The sequence below is a fragment of the Salmo salar genome, chromosome ssa17 (assembly GCF_905237065.1).
Source record: "Salmo salar chromosome ssa17, Ssal_v3.1, whole genome shotgun sequence".
NCBI lineage: Eukaryota > Metazoa > Chordata > Actinopteri > Salmoniformes > Salmonidae > Salmo > Salmo salar.
Window position 1 is genome coordinate 53,802,328 of NC_059458.1, and position 19,145 is coordinate 53,821,472.

At 43.7% G+C, this 19,145-nt stretch overlaps 1 protein-coding gene across 1 annotated transcript in view; it reads right to left on the reverse strand.

The window, feature by feature from the left end:
- The window catches only part of LOC106576073 (dedicator of cytokinesis protein 4), a 138,155-nt gene that overhangs the window by 36,455 nt on the left and 82,555 nt on the right, over positions 1-19,145 (reverse strand). The window contains 17 exon segments of the mRNA XM_014152946.2: positions 693-778; positions 972-1,120; positions 1,296-1,354; positions 1,480-1,580; positions 1,696-1,771; positions 1,914-2,008; positions 2,361-2,459; positions 3,010-3,144; positions 3,975-4,111; positions 4,566-4,758; positions 10,962-11,132; positions 11,462-11,543; positions 13,364-13,464; positions 14,202-14,285; positions 14,519-14,616; positions 15,416-15,569; positions 17,519-17,625. Coding sequence (XP_014008421.1) covers positions 693-778; positions 972-1,120; positions 1,296-1,354; positions 1,480-1,580; positions 1,696-1,771; positions 1,914-2,008; positions 2,361-2,459; positions 3,010-3,144; positions 3,975-4,111; positions 4,566-4,758; positions 10,962-11,132; positions 11,462-11,543; positions 13,364-13,464; positions 14,202-14,285; positions 14,519-14,616; positions 15,416-15,569; positions 17,519-17,625 — 1,927 coding nt within the window.

The window sequence follows — 19,145 nt, forward strand, 5'->3', positions numbered from 1 at the left end:
CAGCTATAAAGTGTCTGCATCCCATGTTAGGGAAAACTTTACCAACACATGGAAATAAGCTGTATCCAGACCACACGTGTGAAAGAGCGGTGGCACTAAGCTTTACAGTGTTCCTCACCTGCACCGACGGTGGACATAGGCAGTGATACATCATATGGATGTTGGACTGTACATACTGTAAATGAATGTTGCCTTATGCTGAGCTCTAGCCTGATGTAGAAGCGTGTTTATAAAGTGGCTACATAAACGACTTATAACGCCCATATAAAGCTCATGAAGCGTATACGTCTCAATGAAAGCTGGTGGAACATTCATAAACGGCCCAATTGACGTCTGACAAAAAGTGGGACTGCGACGTATGGGCTTGCAGTGTGATAGAGAATTGCATGAACACTGCACAGACCAACAATAAACAAAACACTCATACACACACAAGCACTACAGCACAAAGCATGCAAGGTGAAGGGACCAACCTGATCACACGGACAAGGAGATCTCAGAGAGGAGGCGTGAAGGACTATGGTTATGAGAGGAGGTGCTTGTCTGGAGAACTCCAAAACACTTCCCTTTTCCCACCCCATATACATCCCTCCATCCCGTCACGAGTCCTCTTACCTCACTCAATACAACACACAGATAAACTGATCCGGGTACAGTACGGCATGACCGTATGCGCCTTCCCTCTGACTCACATGCTGTTGAAGAGCTCTCTGTACGTCTCGTCCCCTTTGCCTTCTGACATCAGACCGTCCAGTTTGTCGATCAGCTTGGCCTCCACCTGACGAGAGAACAGATTGATTACGTAATCAATCTAGATCAATACACGGATGCCACCGTCGGTTACAGTCGGTAACGGTCTGGTGGAACTGCAATATCCATAAAGTGCCGCCAGGACGTGCTAGTGCTGGTCCCAGTCAGTCCAGTACCAGAGCTATATGAACTGCATAAATATGGACGGCTCGGTCCATTACCTGTTTGAAGTTTCCGCTCCTCCTCTGCTCCCAGTCCATCATGTCATGGAAGATGGGGATCATGACGTTCCTCAGGTCAGGCTGGGGAACCAGGGTCACCTCCAGGAACGGACCAATCATCGCCGGGATGAAGTTCAACTTGTGCTCACCTGGAGAGAGAGGGAGGGAGAGAAGGAGAGAGCAGGAGAGAGAAAGGGAGGGAGAGAAGGAAAGAGCAGGAGAGAGTGCAGGAGAGGGAGAGAGATCAACTACGTTCCTTTGCGAGACGAGCAAGAATCCAATGAAGTGACATAGAAAGAGAACGAGAATGTGACTGTTTTGTACCTAAGTTCTGCCACATGCTGAAGATCTCACAACCCATCATCACCCTCATGTCCCCATACCTGTACAACGAGATAACACACAGCACGAGGTCAGAACCGCGCCGAAGCCAGCATGTGAAAAGTGAAGAAAGTTAGTGAATGTGCATGTAGAATGTTTGTGGCGCGCACATAGAGACAAGACTTACTTCTCCAGTACCCTCTTCCTCTTGGACGGAGAGAAGGACTCCAGTTGAAGACAGGGCTGGTTGATGAAGATGACGGACAGATAGAAGTACGAGTCCCACACCTAGGGAAGACGCATTAAAACCACATTATAGCATATCAATAACAGGTCACTACATGCTTTTTTCACATTGTTTTTTTTTTAACAAAGAAAGAAAGAGGATGTTAGCAGCTCTTACCTTGTAATCAAACTTGTCATTGAGGAAGTTCTTCCTCAGAGCATCAGAGAGGTACAGGACTGTTGTTATGATTACACTGAGACGGGGGACGGGGGGGTAGAGAGAAAGAAAGACAGAGTGGACAACAAGATTACGTTGATAAACCAAACTATAAAACAGGTGTCAGCTAATAATGAGTAACTATGGAGGGACACCATAGTGACACCAACTGGTCTTACTTGTTGGTGACCAACCGCATGACAGTCCAATCTTTCGGGAACATCTCTGGCCGAATCAGAATGCGGAAAACGGTGAAAATCTGCAAGAGGAAGTCCTGAAAAAACGGCAATTGCCATTCAGCACATCACCAAACTATGAATCTATAGTAATGTATTCAGATTGGGAGTGCATTCATGATATCCATAGTGTTCATGGTATTCCTTCCTATTACTGTGAACTTAGTGACCCCATTTCTTCCTTTCCGCATTCCTGTCTCTCCATCGCACCTCTTCCTCAACCCCTGGCATGACCATTCCTCATTACGGACACACACACACACACACACTCCTGCTACTGACTATGACACACAAGCTGAGTCAACAGTCAGATTCTGCTGAGTGGTGTGTGTGTGTGTGTGTGTGTGTGTGTGTGTGTGTGTGTGTGTGTGTGTGTGTGTGTAGCCTTACCCTCAGGTCATCTTTGCTGGTGAAGGCCTGCAGGAGCTGCTGGTAATGTTTATCACTCATCTGTCTGAGGAGAGCCAGCAGGCACGCTACAAACTCCCCCTGAGAGAGAGAGAGAGAGAGAGAGAGAGAGAGAGACAGACAGGGACACAGAGACAAACAGAGAGAGAGAGGAGAAAAGGAGAAAGAGAGAGAAAGAGAGAAAGAAGAGAAAAAGAAAAAGAGAGAGAAAGAGAGAGAAGAGAAAAAGAAAGAGAGAAAAAAAAAGAGAGAGAGAGAGAGAAACAGCTTTTAACATCTGGGATATTGGCCACATATACTATATCTAACAGTGAGAGAGATGGAAGACCATGTATCTCCATGTAAGACCTGTAAATACTACAGTCAGAACAGGCTGGGAGAGAAATAAAGTGGTTATTTTCTTTCTTTTTTTTTTAGGTGGTTTGACATTTGGCAAAATGTCAAATGGAAATGTAAGAGAACGGTTCTCTCTGAACTCGGCTGTGGTTAAGAGCAGGACAGAAGTACAGCTCTTTTTGACCACAAATGCAGTTTCAATCATTGACCTTAAAACCTCAAGCTATATTTAGAATGACTAGCAGTTAGAGACACACACACACACACACACACACACACACACACACACACACACCGTGATGTCCTGGAACTGCAGTCTCATATTGGTCCCGGCTGGTTGTGGCCTGTTAGTGATCTCAAGGATGGTCCTCATCAGGACAACCAGCAGACTGTCCACTATCAGATCCACCTCCTCAGAAACCATCGGCTCCTCGGGATACACACAAGTTCACATTAAGTTTCACACAGGTGCATATGGTACATAATCATGGCTGAAGTTTGCAAGTATACACACACATTACCCATACAGACAGTATGAAAACATAGGGGACACAAAAAGATAGACCACTAGCCAATACTTAAACAAATTGGACACACATTAGTGTGTGTGTGTGTGTGTGTGTGTGTGTGTGTGTGTGTGTGTGTGTGTGTGTCAGACTGGCTGCTCCTGCTGTCACTTCATCTTAGCCATGTTCACAGCCCAGTCTGTCAGAGAGAGAGTGTGTGTGTGTGTGTGTGTGTGTGTGTGTGTGTGTGTGTGTGTGTGTGTGTGTGTGTGTGTGTGTGTGTGTGGTGTGACTTGCTGCTTCTCAGCCAAACAGGCCAGCACCATGTCAAGGTCAGGACGAGACTGACACACTCACAGGGACAAACTGCCACATCCACACTTTCATGTTTCATTATATGGATTCCAATTGGATTGGATTGTTTATTTGTTCTGGCACCTAGCTATCTGTTTACTTCATTACTTGATCAATGAACCAGATTTATTGGAGTCTATTGTCAGTCTGGCAGGTTTTGCTAGTTTGTTTTAATACGCCACGCAAACAAACAAAGCTGTGTTCAGATCACAATACATATTGTTGTTATCAAATATCCAAGGGAACAATACCATTTTTGAGCTATTAACAGTGAGGTAGGTAATCTCGATTAACCCAGAACCTCAAATCTTGCACAATTTGTAGTCCGTCCATGATTAACCGTGAGGTGGCAGCCTAAAAGACTACACTACCCACGGTGTTCTGCTGTAGCTGTACTCACGGTGGCGACAGAGTCGTACTTTCTGATGAGAGAGAGCATGCTGGTGAGGATACGGGCACACATCACCAGGTCTCTCTGCTCCTGCATGTGGGCCTGCAACAGACGCAACACCACCGGGAGCAGGATACACCTCGACTCTGGAATACACACAAGTACACACACTTGAACATGAAAATACACACATACACACACACTCACAGACACAAAAATACTCGCATGTTATGTTCTGCTCAAACACCGGTTTTTCTATTTTTATCCCTCTCTTGCGTGTGATTTTAACCCCTAGCCTTGCCTCTGAGCAAGCAGCTAATAAAATGTTACCACGGCTATTTGTGTGAGTATATCATTATCATTAACTACAATTAACTGGCAAGTGCGCCTGTGTAGGTATGTAATTACTAGCAATTGTGCATAATCATGTGTGTGCGATATGTGTGTTTGTGTGTGTGCGTACATAACCCCCAAATGTTTGCTTGTGAGCGTTGTGTAAGTTATTAAATATTGTGTGTGTGTGTGTGTGTGTGTGTGTGTGTGTGTGTGTGTGTGTGTGTGTGTGTGTGTGTGTGTGTGTGTGTGCGCGCGCATTCCTACCTGTGTTGGTATACAGCTGGCTCTCCACAGTCTTGGCGATGCAATGTAGCTTGACGGCTTCAAGGGGGCACTCAGCGTGAGCGGTGGCGGGCAGGCTGCCCAGCGTCTCCCTGACGAAGCCTGCCACCTCCCTCACCGTGAAGATCTTCAGCAGCTCCCCGTACACCGCAGGGAACGTCCGCAGGAACACCGCCTGGGAATACACAGACATAAACAGACACTGTATAAATATACAGTGGCTTGCGAAAGTATTCACCCCCCTTTGACATTATTCCTATTTTGTTGCCTTATAACATGGAATTAAAAATGGATTTTGGGGGGGTTTGTATCATTTGATTTACACAACATGACTACCACTTTGAAGATGCAAAATAGTTTTTATTGTGAAACAAACAAGAAATAAGACAAAAACACTAACTATTAACTATTCACCCACCAAAGTCAATACTTTGTAGAGCCACCTTTTGCAGCAATTACAGCTGCAAGTCTCTTGGGGTATGTCTCTATAAGCTTGGCACATCTAGCCACTGGGATTTTTGCCCATTCTTCAAGGCAAAACTGCTCCAGATCCTTCAAGTTGGATGAGCTCCACTGGTGTACAGCAATCTTTAAGTCATACCACAGATTCTCAATTGGACTGAGGTCTGGGCTTTGACTAGGCCATTCCAAGACATGTAAATGTTTCCCCTTAAACCACTCAAGTGTTGCTTTAGCAGTATGCTTTGGGTCATTATCCTGCTGGAAGGTGAACCTCTGTCCCAGTGTCAAATTTCTGGAAGACTGAAACAGGTTTCCCTAAAAAATGTCCCTGTATTTAGCGCCATCGATCATTCCTTCAATTCTGACCAGTTTCCCAGTCCCTGCCGATGAAAAACATCCCCACAGCATGATGCTGCCACCACCATGCTTCACTGTGGGGATGGTTTTGCGCCAGACATAGCGTTTTTCTTGATGGCCAAAAAGCTCAATTTTAGTCTCATCTAACCAGAGTACCTTCTTCCATATGTTTGGGGAGTCTCCCACATGCCTTTTTGTCGAACACCAAACGTGGTTGCTTATTTTTTTTCTTTAAGCAATGGATTTTTTTCTGGCCACTCTTCCATAAAGCCCAGCTCTGTGGAGTGTATGGCTTAAAGTGGTCCTATGGGCAGATACTCAAATCTCCGCTGTGGAGCTTTGCAGCTCCTTCATGGTCATCTTTGGTCTCTTTGTTGCATCTGATAAATGCCCTCCTTGCCTGGTCTGTGAGTGTTGGTGGGCGGCCCTCTCTTGGCAGGTTTCTCGTGGTGCCATATTCTTAACATTTTTTGATAATGGATTTAAATGGTGCTCCGTGGGATGTTCAAAGTTTCTGATCTTTTTTTATAACCCAACCCTGATCTGTACTTCTCCACAACTTTGTCCTTAACCTGTTTGGAGAGCTCCTTGATCTTCATGGTGCCGCTTGCTTGGTGGTGCCCCTTGCTTAGTGGTGTTGCAGACTCTGGGGCCTTTCAGAACAGGTATATACTGAGATCATGTGACAGATCATGTGACACTTAGATAGATTGCACACAGGTGGACTTTAACTAATTATGTGACTTCTGATGGTAATTGGTTGCAACAGATCTTATTTAGGGGCTTCATAGCAAAGGGGGTGAATACATACGTATGTTTGCATTTTTTTTTAAACAAGTAATTTTTTTTATTTCACTTCACCAATTTCGACTATTTTGTGTGTCGTGTCTTTGGGTTACCATTAAACGGAAGATATGTTTATCAATTAGCTCCCTGTAATTATTATCACGCGATTAAACTGATTAATCGTTTAATTGTAATTGTAATTAACTAGGAGATCGGGGCACCAAGGAGAATATTCAGATTACAAAGCTATAATTTTCCTAATATAACTTTCCTGTACTATAATATTATATTCTATTACAGTATAGGCCGATTATCTTCTAGTTTCAATGGTGTATTTTACCTCTAGTCCAGTCTCATTCCAAACGTCGTAAATTGTTGTATCTGCACGAACCCAGTCTTTACTAAAATCATCCATACATCAATTGTCTTAAAATCATTTATTTACTACACTAAGTAATTAACAGAAAAACATACAAACAGCAACTATCGTCACAGAGGATTGGTAGAGGAATGTGCCCTTGTGGGCTAAACAGGCAGGTCGGCCTGTTGAACAATGGATCATAAAAGGTCAGCTGTGGCAGTTACACAGAGTTCATTAATATTAACAATTGACAATTGAAGGCTCACTCATTCGGGAACAATTGCAATCAATATATATGTACGCTCAGTGTGTCGTTCTGATTCTTGTTGGAGAGTAGTTCTGATGGAGAGTCTCTCTCTCGGTTAGAATGGATCTTTCAAAGCGACATTCATTAATGTCGTCATCGAATGGTTGTTTCGTTGGTCTTCGCGTTCAATGATATAATTTACTTAGCTGCAGACTAATAATTAATATCAAAGACTTGTTCTTATTCTGTCAGTATCGATAGTCTAAAAGTTAACCACGTGGTATGGTTCACTTTCAGTAGAGGAATTGGAAGGTAAAACCTATTAGCCAACGGAGTGTAGGCCTGGTCTGGGGAAATGTAAATCAGGGGGTGTTTTATAGTGCCCATAGAACAGCTTGTCAAATGACGCCTGGTCCTGTATGGGTCCCTGGGGCGTGCCTATGACTGAGTTAGATTTGGTTACAGAAATACAATTCTATCACATTACATCAGTACAATAGCATCTCAATGTCTTACAAAAGCTTTATCCTTATTAATACATTCCATACGATGCAAGTCTTAAGCTGAGTCTATTATATAAACAGTTTTATGGTAATATGGCTATATTGTCTCTTCTGAGTATCACAAAATTGTACCAAGCGGATCAGTTCGTAGCTGGATTCTTCACCAATCTTCCATACCTTCTCCAGAACACAAAATGTCGCTTGGCTCTCCAATTCTATGAGTTGGAAGAATGTCCTGTGTCTCTCTATGGGCCATGTGGCCAGAGACTTTCCTGGAATTTTAGAGTTTTTACGACCCTTTACACACAGGGTGGATTGTGTGCAAACGGGAGGGGTCAACTGTCCTCCCTGTACCAAAAGAGGCCAACGTCATGACATGTGTATGTCCATTACATTAAATCCAAATAAAAATCTATTTAAATTACAGGTTGTAATGCAACAAAATATGAAAAATGCCAAGGGGGATGAATACTTTTGCAAGGCACAGTAGCTATCTAGCAGAATGTAGTATAGCTTTCTACCTAAAGTGACTTACGGTTAACACATTTGCTACTGTATAGTCAGTATACTGTATGTGACTTATGAGAAAATGTTACTCAAACCATATACAGTCTAGGTGTAGGACCCCAACACACTTATCTAGAGGAGGCTTTTACCTAAAGTGATGAACAGTTACAGTAACAAATAGGCTACTGTATATTCAGTAAATGTGGCCCATGAGAAATCAAACCAATCATAACCAATGCTTCAACCGATACAATCTAGGACCCCAACACACACAGCAGAACGTCTATTCTATGCCTGTACAGAAACACAATTCCACTACAGTATAATATAAGTTATATCTTGATATCCCTTATCTCTAACCTACAGTACCTTCAGAAAGCATTCCTACCCCTTGACTTAATCCACATTGTGTTGTGTTATAACCCACCAGATTGCTTATGACACATTCATATGCTATGGCAAAATGTGTAGAATTGCAGGAAATTAGCTTTAACGGCCGACGTTGAGCACGAAAAACAGTCCAACTCCTCCTCTTTCTCATTTTTCAAACAGAAACGCAGTGTGCCTTCGGTGGTCCATCGATGTGTCATTCTGGTCATGAGCGCTGCAACCGACATAGCTAGTTTGTTAGCTAAGCTAGACACTTTAGCTAGCCAGTAACTCCTCCAGCATGGGTTGATGTCATTTCACAGGTTTTGTTTTGGAACGGAAGCTGTAGAGATCGATAAGAAATGGCACTTCTGTAGCCAAATATCTTATTCATAATTTGTTTTTAAGAATTAAAATGACCTGGTATGATGGTGCATTGAGCAGTTATACAGTTTAAAGCCATTATTTTAGCATTTTTGCCCAAAGTCTACCTTTAAAATGAACTGTCCAGTGTTTCCAGGTTTCTATGAAATATGACCTACAATTAATTACAATATGAGTGAAATATTTTTCCTTCCAGAAAATGATAGTTAAGTATGTTTAAAAAAGCAGCTTTTCTATGTTGGAATGGTGTGGGCATATACCAGTCATTAAAAATATTAAAGCGAGTAGACTGCTGATTGGCCAGCTCATCCTCTACAAGGAAAAAGCAAGCCTTTTTTAAATGGTCTGTTTCAGATACAAGTTTGAGGTGGGGGTTTTGAAGTGGTTGGCTACAAATACAAGTATATGATGAGTCAACAACATTATTTAGGTATGAGTTAACAGAATATAAACTTTTAAAAGTGAGATTTTCACTGGACAATTATTTTAAAACCGCAACATATTCTCTCAGCCTCATAGAAAAATGTGTGGAGTAGCATGAGAAGAGCTTTAAAACAAACAAAAAAACGAATTCCCTGCCCCATGGCAAATGTGTAGAATTGAAGGTAATTAGATGTAAAACTGCTAAATAAATCTCATCCTCATGGCAAAATGTATGAGATGAGCTATAAAATAGCAACTTTTTCTCTCTTCCCATGGCGAAATGTGTAGAATTGAAGGAAATTATCTTTAAAACTGCAAAATATTCTCTCAGACTCAAGACAAAATGTATAGAATAGCATTATAAAACTGCATATTTTTCTCTCTGCCCAAATGTGTTGAAATGCACCACCCAAAAATGTATATATATTTTTTGGGGGGGGCCTTCCACTTATCCTTCCACTCACACTGTGTTTTCAAAACACCCCTGCAGAGAGGCAGGACAAGTCATGTCAAAATGTGCATATATATAGATTATGTCACAAAGACATCTATCTACACTACAATTTCACCCTTGACACAAAGAGAGCTGCTAGCTAACTAATGTACTGGGCTAGAATTGACATTTATGTTGATCTCCAATCCCAAACCACTGGCCTTCATAGTTTGCCATGTAGGCACCATTCATTAATGCCTCCAACACACCTAATCCAGAGGTGCCATCAACAGCAGCACAGTGTAATACAGGATGAGGGGGAAGGCGCCAGATTAACATGGATTAGGAGTGGCCTGACCTGCATTCTCCTATAGCCATTGTTCTGTTCTGTTGTAGATCAAGATTACAATAGATCATTTGATTTACTGGATTGTGCTAAGAGGTGCACACTGTTACTGTTCTGACAGAGAGCCTCTGTGTCTAGTTAAAATGATTTCCCGGCAGCACTGGAAGGGAGGACAGGTGGAGCAGCATGATGACACCAGGGCATAATAACAACCCACACAAGGTGAAAATAACAGCGCAGTGTGTGGTAAGGATCTCCAGCAGAGAGTGAGAGCCAGAGTGAATGGTCACTCACGCAACAGGGTGAACAGACAGACTGACGGGCCAGGTCATTATCAGCTGGGTTCATTAGGGTGGGCTGCTGTGGGAGTTTACACAGCTAAATGTGCAGTAAACACACACACACACACACACAACACACACACACACAACCCAGTGACTTATATCTTAGCATGAAACCTTGAATTAGACCCACACATTATCTATGGAGGGCCCAAGGGTGAGACAGGCCAACTGAGACCCACTGGAGAGAGATGATTATTAGAGAGAGCAGGGACACACACACACACACACATATAATGTATTACTGTAGATTAGGATCTCGAGGATTTGGGGGAAGGAGGACAAGAGGGTCTCTGGGGTATAATAAACACACACACAGCCTCATACAACCACGTGTGTCTGTACAAACAAAGACATCAGCTGAAGACAGAGACACGCAGACACGTGAAGACACACACGCTACACTGTGTGTAATTCAGATTATTTGTGGGTGTGTTTAGCAGCTTTGTTTTAGTCTTCCTGGAGAGCAGTTCAGCCTGGTTTTGTGCTATGCAGCCCCCCAAGACAAAGTATGAAATATGAATTATAAAGTATCTCCAGGGCTTATTATCTGCGTGAAATTCAATTAAAAATGTTTTCTTACAAATCAAACTAAATTAAGTGGGACTGCTTATTGCTTGAAACATAACACGCGCGCACACACACACACACGCAGGCACGCACACAGAGAAGCCTGCCTCCTGCTGTTATTGCCCATGGCATATAAAGCAAGGCAGACCAGGATGCAATGTTGATAACCTCTGTGCTCTCTATCAATCATGTGGGGCATGTTTCATGTCTGCACTGCGTCAAGCCACTGTGTCAGTGTCACGTGCACACGCACACACACCGTCACAAAAACACACACACACGGACACACCTGTGTCTGCGTGACGGGGCTGGTGATCTTGTTCTCCTGGGACAGGAAGAAGCGGATGGACATGAAGAGCTCGTGGACGCAGCAGCGGAACTCCTCCTCGCTCTGACCCCCCGTGGCGAGGGCGAAGAGACGGCGGGACTGGATGATGTACTTAAATATGTACTCAGTGGCCTGGGGGGGATATAAAGTAACACACAGTTACTCACTGATAACATCACTCATCCACCATAACGCTAGTATTAAACATAATGGGAAAACATATTTGCGTCGTTGCTGTGGGTCCCTGCAATTATGTGTGCTACTAGGCCATTAAAAGTAACATGTTATGGAAATGCTGAACACCCAAGGTGTAGTATTTCCACTTTTTTAAACTGCATGCAGCAACAATATGAGAGAGGTGGCGAAGAGAGACTAATGAATGATACGGAGATATCCTCAACACATGCTGAAGAGGGTGTGTGTGTGTGTGTGTGTGCGTGCGTTCAGGAGCACACAGTCACCTTGAGGACCTGCTGAATGTGATCTTGGTGCTCAGCGTCTATGATGCGATCCACGTACCACTTCAGTACTTTGATCAGGTCCCTGCGAAAAACACACGTCTGGCATTAACTACTGAACTCAACCTTTCTCTGCAAATCACAATGCATTTCCACCAACAATCCCAAGCATCCACCTACATATTCCAGAGACACAACACACAAAGAATGCCTTGGTGTAGCATGAGTAAATGCTTTATAGTGCATGTAAAATCTTTGCGTATGATACACCCATATTGAATAAAAATGTATGGCAATGGTGTTCATAAACAATGTCTAGGGCTGAACAACCTTCGATTGTGTTCTGTTTGTTTATACAACAAAAAGAAACAGAGCACAAGGGTTGGTTTATAAAATGTCTGTGTGTGGCTGTGCAACGGTGTGATAACAATATTTCAAATTCACACTGTGTAGTGTATTAACACTAATGGCCAGGTTTGAGAGCACACACTTACAGATAATTGAACAAAATCATAAGAGACAGTATGAGTACAAGCAAAGGGAAAATGGTGGAGAGAGCACAGTCATTTCCACAGAATGAACATTTGTGTGGGAGATGTTTCGCCTGCTTTTCTGTGATTGGACTGTGATCACATGTTGATTGGTTTTCCCTTGGGTACAAGGTACAAGTACGTACTGAAGAGACAGCCACCATTTTGTTGGACATAATCAGCTAATAAAGTATGTACAATGTTATCTCTAGTACTGAATTGATACACTATATGGCCAAAAGTATGTGGACACCTGCTCGACGTACATCTCATTCCAAAATCATGAGCATTAATACGGAGTTTGTCCCCCCCGTTGCTGCGATAACAGCCTCCACTCGTCTGGGAAGGCTTTCCACTAGACATTGGAACATTTCTGCAGAGATTTCCTCCCATTCAGCCACAACAGCATTAGTGAGGTCAGGCACTGATGTTGGGCGATTAGGCCTGGCTCACAGTCGGCGTTCCAATTCATCCCAAAGGTGTTCGATGGGGTTGAGGACAAGGCTCCGTGCAGGCCAGTCAAGTTCTTCTACAACAATCTCGACAAACCATTTCTATATGGACCTCGTTTTGTGCACGGGGGCATTGTCATGCTGAAACAGGAAAGGGCCTTCACCAAACTGAAATCTCTTTAGAATACCTCAACAAATTGACAACTAGAATGCGAAAAGGTCTGCAAGGCTGTGATTGCTGCAAACGGAGGATTCTTTGACAAAAGCAACGTTTGAAGGGCACAATTATTATTTCAATTAAAAGTCATTTATTTATAACCTTGTCAACGTCTTGACTATATTTCCTATTCATTTTGCAACTCATTTCATGTATGTTTTCATGGAAAACAAGGACATTTCTAAGTCACCCAAAACTTTTGAACGGTAGTGTATTGTGTACATACAGTATTATATTGTACTGAAGTCACTGGACAACTCAACTAAACCACCGTAGACTATGAGTCTAGAGTCAGGCAACACTCTCTCTCTAAATGAGGGTGAGTTTTTTTAGTTTATTTTAGGTATGGGAGAGGTGAGAGCTTTCGCTGTGAGCCTGACAGGAGAGGGTTGTTAGTGAGAAATGAGCCGTCTGAGAGCTTAGCAGGTAGTATGGGCAGAACAGTGTGAGTGTATCACATTGTGAGTATGAGGTGACAGCACAGCGTCTGGGGAACAGTGAGTGTATATGGAACAGTGAGTGTATAAGTGTGTGCTTGCGGGGCCAAATCAATGTGAGATATTGAGGACACATGATCCTAATTATAATTTTCAAACCGGTGGCGTCGCAGGTGACTCGTTCACACCACTGAAACAACTTTACCGCCTACCATTATTACCATAAAACAACCATAATACACCCTAGGAGGAGAAAGAGAGAAACACACCTGTAAGACAAGGCTCCAGCAAAATGACTCTCAATGTAGGTATCCATGACAGGTTTGAAATGATGGAACTTGCTGTCTTGTAGCAGGTTAATGATGTGGACCTGAAAGAGTAAGGGAAATAACTCGGTCACATACCGCGTTATGCTTTCCACAAAATGCAACACTCTTTATTTAGCCAACAACGAACGCCATTGTAAATAAGAATTCGTTCTTTACCGACTTGCCTAGTTAAATAAAGGTTAAATTAAAAAAATATATATATTTATTCAACCTAACCTCCTATGTGACACAAAATGGCCTAGTTGTCCAGACTCATCTTGCAGTCACAAAGGCAGTTTGATTGCCTCACTTTCACCCATGATGAAGAAGAACAGAGCAGAGATGAGTGAGTGTGTGAGTGATTGACTGCAAGCAGATCAATCCCTCAGCTCTATATTAGAGTGATGCAGCATGACTGGACAGGGATTGATCAACGAAGGCTGTGAAGCGTTACAGTATTAAGCACATCCATTGGCTCAAGCTTCCAGTGTGTGTGTGTGTGTGTGTGTGTGTGTGTGTGTGTGTGTGTGTCTGTGTTCACCATGCATCATTGCACTTTTTCTCTCTGACCACAGTAAGCCACTATTGGACACAGGCCTTCTTCTCTAATGAGGCTTGGTCTACTTCCCAGCTCATGCACACGCACACACACAATTAGTTCTGCCGTCATCACATCCCAATCCTGGCTCCAACCAGCATTCAAATAGCAGCGTGTAGAATCAACTAACGATTTAGCTGTCAGGGAGGGAGAAAACAATATGCTAGGAAATGGAAGACCACAGAAGCAGTAGCCACTCACCAGGCAGTCAAACACCTTCAGCCCGTACCTCTGAGAACTCTCGTCTAAGATCCCAAAGAGTGTATCAAGTGTGTCCTGTAAAAACTGGCGAGGGAGAGATAGAGCGATAGATATACATGACTGAATATCTATGAGATCATGTGGTGACAATCATATGATACATCTATAAAACACATCTAGAACACATTTCTGTTTTGAAGATGGGCAGACTTTTTCAAGTAAAACACAAAAAGGCCAATCTAAAACAGGACATTGTTTGAGTGACGTGATCCTGAACCAATCAGGGTGAAGATAGAGGCCCCGTGGAGGGGCGGTACCTTGACTATCTCAGAGCCATCGATCTCTTTCAGCTTTAACAGGCTGTCATTGATCCTCTCTGGGTGGGCTCTCCACTTCAGCAGGTCTAACATGTCACCTACAAGGCAATGAAGAAGCGTTATTGAACACACTACTCTGAGTATCCGTACAGAGAAACAACTTTGCATCACTATTTGGGAAATCCAGAACATGTCTGTCAAAGCAATATGAGGGCTTATGGTTTAAGCGCTATGATTTAATTACTGAAGTTCCTTCTGGAAAAAAAACAAACGTAATTCTATTCTATTTAAAAGATATAATAAGACAACACATTTACATTCAAACAATCCACAAATTCAAAATAATGATGATATCTCATAATGTGGCGAGCTTTAAAGACATAAAGCAATTCTCCCCGTGTTAAATTCCCCAGACGATATGGATAAAATATCCGGGTTGAAGAATAAAGGACTCAGTCTCCACCTGCACTTCTGAAGGTGTCTGCAACATGCTGTCAGTCTAGATGTGAGGAAGTACCTGGATTTCTGGATGTGAGGAACTACCTGCATTTCCCCAGACAATAAACTAGATATATTCCTTGCACAATGTCTCTACTCACTTTGTGCAGCTCACATTTCAGAATATTTACACTGAGTGGTAGACTGTTTGAGAATTCAGCAATGCTACAGTAATATTCAAGGCAAGACAACGACTCCGGACGAGTCAGAAACAGACCGATTATCCACTATCCAGACTGAAGGATACACTTTACACTAGTAAGTGATCTGTCGCTGGATAACAGATCCATAGAAAGTTGGAGCAGGCCTACTGTGGTGCGGGAAAGGTGTGGGTCTTCTGGTTCGGGTGTAGGTCTACCGTGAGGATGCATGCTCTAGTACTTTGACTTCCACTCTTACCATTCTGTGTGAGTTTAGTGGAGCAGAGGAAGGACGTGATCCAAAACGATTCCTTGGTGCCTTTCACAGCCTGGTTGTTGCCGGGCAGATTGGCTTTGGAGAAGGGCAGCTTGAGGTAGCAGCTAGAGTCCTGGAGGTTAGCATTCTCCTCACACTGAAAGGTGCAGAGATACAGTTGTGGGTTAGAGCCACTACAGGAGACTGGAGGAAAAGGCTAAAGTATTACTGTATTTGGTTCATTACTTAACTGCATTCTCAAACATTAAGGAGTTTGTTCCACTACAATATGCTGCTTCCATACAGCTCGGAAAGTGCTCTTGGTGGGATTTAATGTATCATCATCATTAAAGCTACTAAAGTATATTTCTTTCAATGAAACATTGCAAAGGGCTGGGGACAGTATAAAGTGAGCACTGTGCATTTTCCAATTCTCTAACTTGAAAATGATTTTAGCCATGCTTTCCAATGTATCGGCACAGATTGGAAAGTATTTTGAAGCTAGTGTTTAAATGTGTTCTGACTAACAGTTCAGGCAGGCTATTCCCACTCTGATGCTTACACCTGGTTACTGCTGAATCCCTCTTCCCTATTTTGGTGATGAGGAACTAGGACACGTCAATTTCTTTCAGCTTTTTGTCCTGACTTCCATCTGACAGTAAGTGGATTTTTTTACGCCAATGGAAAACAACACGAGAAGATTCTCTCTTAAGAGGCATCAAATCCAATTCCCCTAAAATCCTACAGAGAACCGGCTGTCTCAGGTAATAGCACATCAAAGATCCACGAAAGGGGAGACACATGTAAGCACTTCAAAGCGCAAGGCTCCAAAAGCAGCTGTATTTGTTATGAATTATAGCACTTTACGCATCTGAGCCAGGCCAAGGTGTTTTTAATCTCTCCGTTTCTCCTGTGTTAGGGGAAATGACCTGTCAGCAGTGGGAGTCTTCTTAATGAGGTGGTGAGCAGGACTAGGAAAGGGCAGCGGGGTCAACCTGCAGAGAGCCAAGCCCAGAACCACAGGGAGGGAGTGGCTGCATAATGGTTCTTCCCACTGTCTCAACTCCTCTGTTCTTTCCCTGTATGACTGTCTAACTAGAAATGGGTCTAGACAACCTAGAACCTGTCTGTCTCTCTACAGTACCTTGGATTGTATTGTCTCTCTTTCAGGACAAAACCTCTTTACCCCTGCCTGTGTATCTTTCTCTGTCTCCGAATAGTCCAGACAATCCACAACCTGTGCATGCTCTCTTACCCTGCCTTAGGTGCCAACTAGCCCTGCCCGACTCTCAGAACAGTTCCTTGCTAGCCTGCAGCGAACTATTGTGTGCTCTGTAACCGCTGTCTCTGCAGATTATGCACCCTAGCCGTGTCCATCTCAACCTGCAATTACACAGAGCTACACCCCAAACAGGCCCTGTAGTGCAGAGCTGTGTTTAATTGGCTATGCCTGAGGGTTGGTTTAGCTGCTGTTTGCTTTGGACAGGCCATGTGTTAAGTGGAGAGCTTACTGGGGTAGCAATGAAAACCAGCTGGGATGGCAAGCGCTTGTTTATGACAGAGTATAAGCTGGAAAAGTCTCAATGGGAAATAGCAGTGTGAGCATGTGATGTGTGTGTGTGTGTGTGTGTGTGTGTGTGTGTGTGTGTGTGTGTGTGTGTGTGTGTGTGTGTGTGTGTGTGTGTGTGTGTGTGTGTGTGTGTGTGTGCGTGTATTTGTGCGTGTGTGTGCGTGTATTTGTGCATGTTTGAGTGAGTGCTCACAGAAAATACCCACCCACCCAGCACACACACACACACTCCAGCCATGTCTCACGGTTAGTGGACATCATATAAACAGGTATTACTCCTCATCCTGCTAGCCTGCTCATTGCTGAAGCATCTGACCCACCTAGCCTTCACTGTGGAGCCAAGCAGCCACAATCAATAATAATACCGAGACCGTATTATTACAGCGTTTTTCCTCAATGGTCTCAAAGAGCTTTGCATTAAACAGTATGGATTGACTCATCCGCCACTAATGTGGAACGCCTACCTAAGTGACGACTATCATGGTGGACAGGTGAGAAATGATTGCGTGTGTGCGTGCACAGTAGGACTCCAGTACCTTATGAATGATGAGCTCGTGGGTGCCGTCCGGCAGTGTCCGTCCGTCCTCCTGCATCAGATGAACGAAGGAGTAGCCAAACAGCTTCTTCTCGCCTTTGTCTTTCGCTGTGGAACACCGCACACATCCTACGTCACTATCCCGGGAAACACACTGTCACTGCTACTCTCTGCTACTCTACAATCAGACAGCTATACTATAGAGCACTAGACTGTGCAGTTATGCATTACAGGTGGCTGGTGGCACCTTAATTGGGGAGGACGGCATTACTGCAATGGCTGGAATGGAATCAATTCCATTTACTCCACTCCAGCCATTATTATGAGCCATCCTCCCCTCACCAGACTCCTGTGTTATGCATCCATTCAACCTGAAAGCTCCAATCTCTATTTTAAGAGCCTTGGAGGAAGTGAGGGAAAATGACACCTTTAAGGTAGCAGGTTGAAAAACAACACCTATGAGTCATAGCTCTGTAGAGGCTGCAGTATGCCCATGAGGGCAGCCTTGTGGCAGAGCAGGAGGTGGACATCACATGAGAAGTGTTCCTCAGTGTCGTGGGAGAGGGTGACATACCGAGACTCGCTCAACTACAGGCCTGGAAGAGGATTACAAGGAGATTCTGAGACACAGGCCCTTTTTACACTGACGAAAGTTGAAGGAGATTCTCCAGAGAATAGACTAATTACTGTCATGTAAAGCTGTGAAATGCTCACGTCTCGACGTCTACCTATGAAGGTAGAGCGCAACATTCGTCCAACAGTTGCCCGTCCGTTGCGAATGTCAATTGAAAAGTTTACGTACATGTTATGTAAATTGAAATCACATCGTGATGCCTCTGCTGCAACTCTCTTGAATCTAAATAAGCCCACAGATCTCTGTAAATGTCTGCCCTGACCGCTGACCCAACTGTGACCTCTGACCTTACGGCTTCTGCCCCACACAGTGTTGCCAATTTAGCGGCTTGGTCGCTATATTTTTTGCGAGTTTTCAGACAGGCAGAGAAGGACAAGGGGGGGAGGGGGTGTGCGGTGGCAGAGGGGGTGAAAACACTACATCAGATACCGCAGCTGTGCCGCAGCAAGAAATTGGTGCTGTGACATAGTCGTGGCAACGGCAAAACGTCATCTAGCGACAAATCAAGAAGCAAATAGCGGCTCCCACTGGTCTCACTAGTTGTCAACACTGGCCCCACAGTCTCAACAGAGAGCTGTTACCATAGAAACAAAGTAGAACCTCAAACAGCAATCACTGGAGCCACCACCAAATGTGAGATACTGGCGTTAGATGTGTGTGAGACAGGGTAGGTGGTGGTGGTGTGGGTAAAGTTGTTGTGCGTTGTAATGTTCTTGACTTGTGCTTCAGTTGTGTATGTCATCTGTTCTCTTGGCGGGTTAGCCTCGACAGTGGGCTAAAAGAGCACCTAACAAACAGTAAACACTCTACAACCATAATATCACTGGCTGTGCATCAGGATCATCACAAGCTAAAGTTCCTTTACAGATATAGAGCCCCCTGTGCCTACTTTCCCAATGTCAGCAGTAATAACCCAATATCAACTGTACAGGCCTCCAAGCTCTACAGGGCCACATTAACACTTAGTGTGAGAGAGTCTGTTATCCCCAAATCA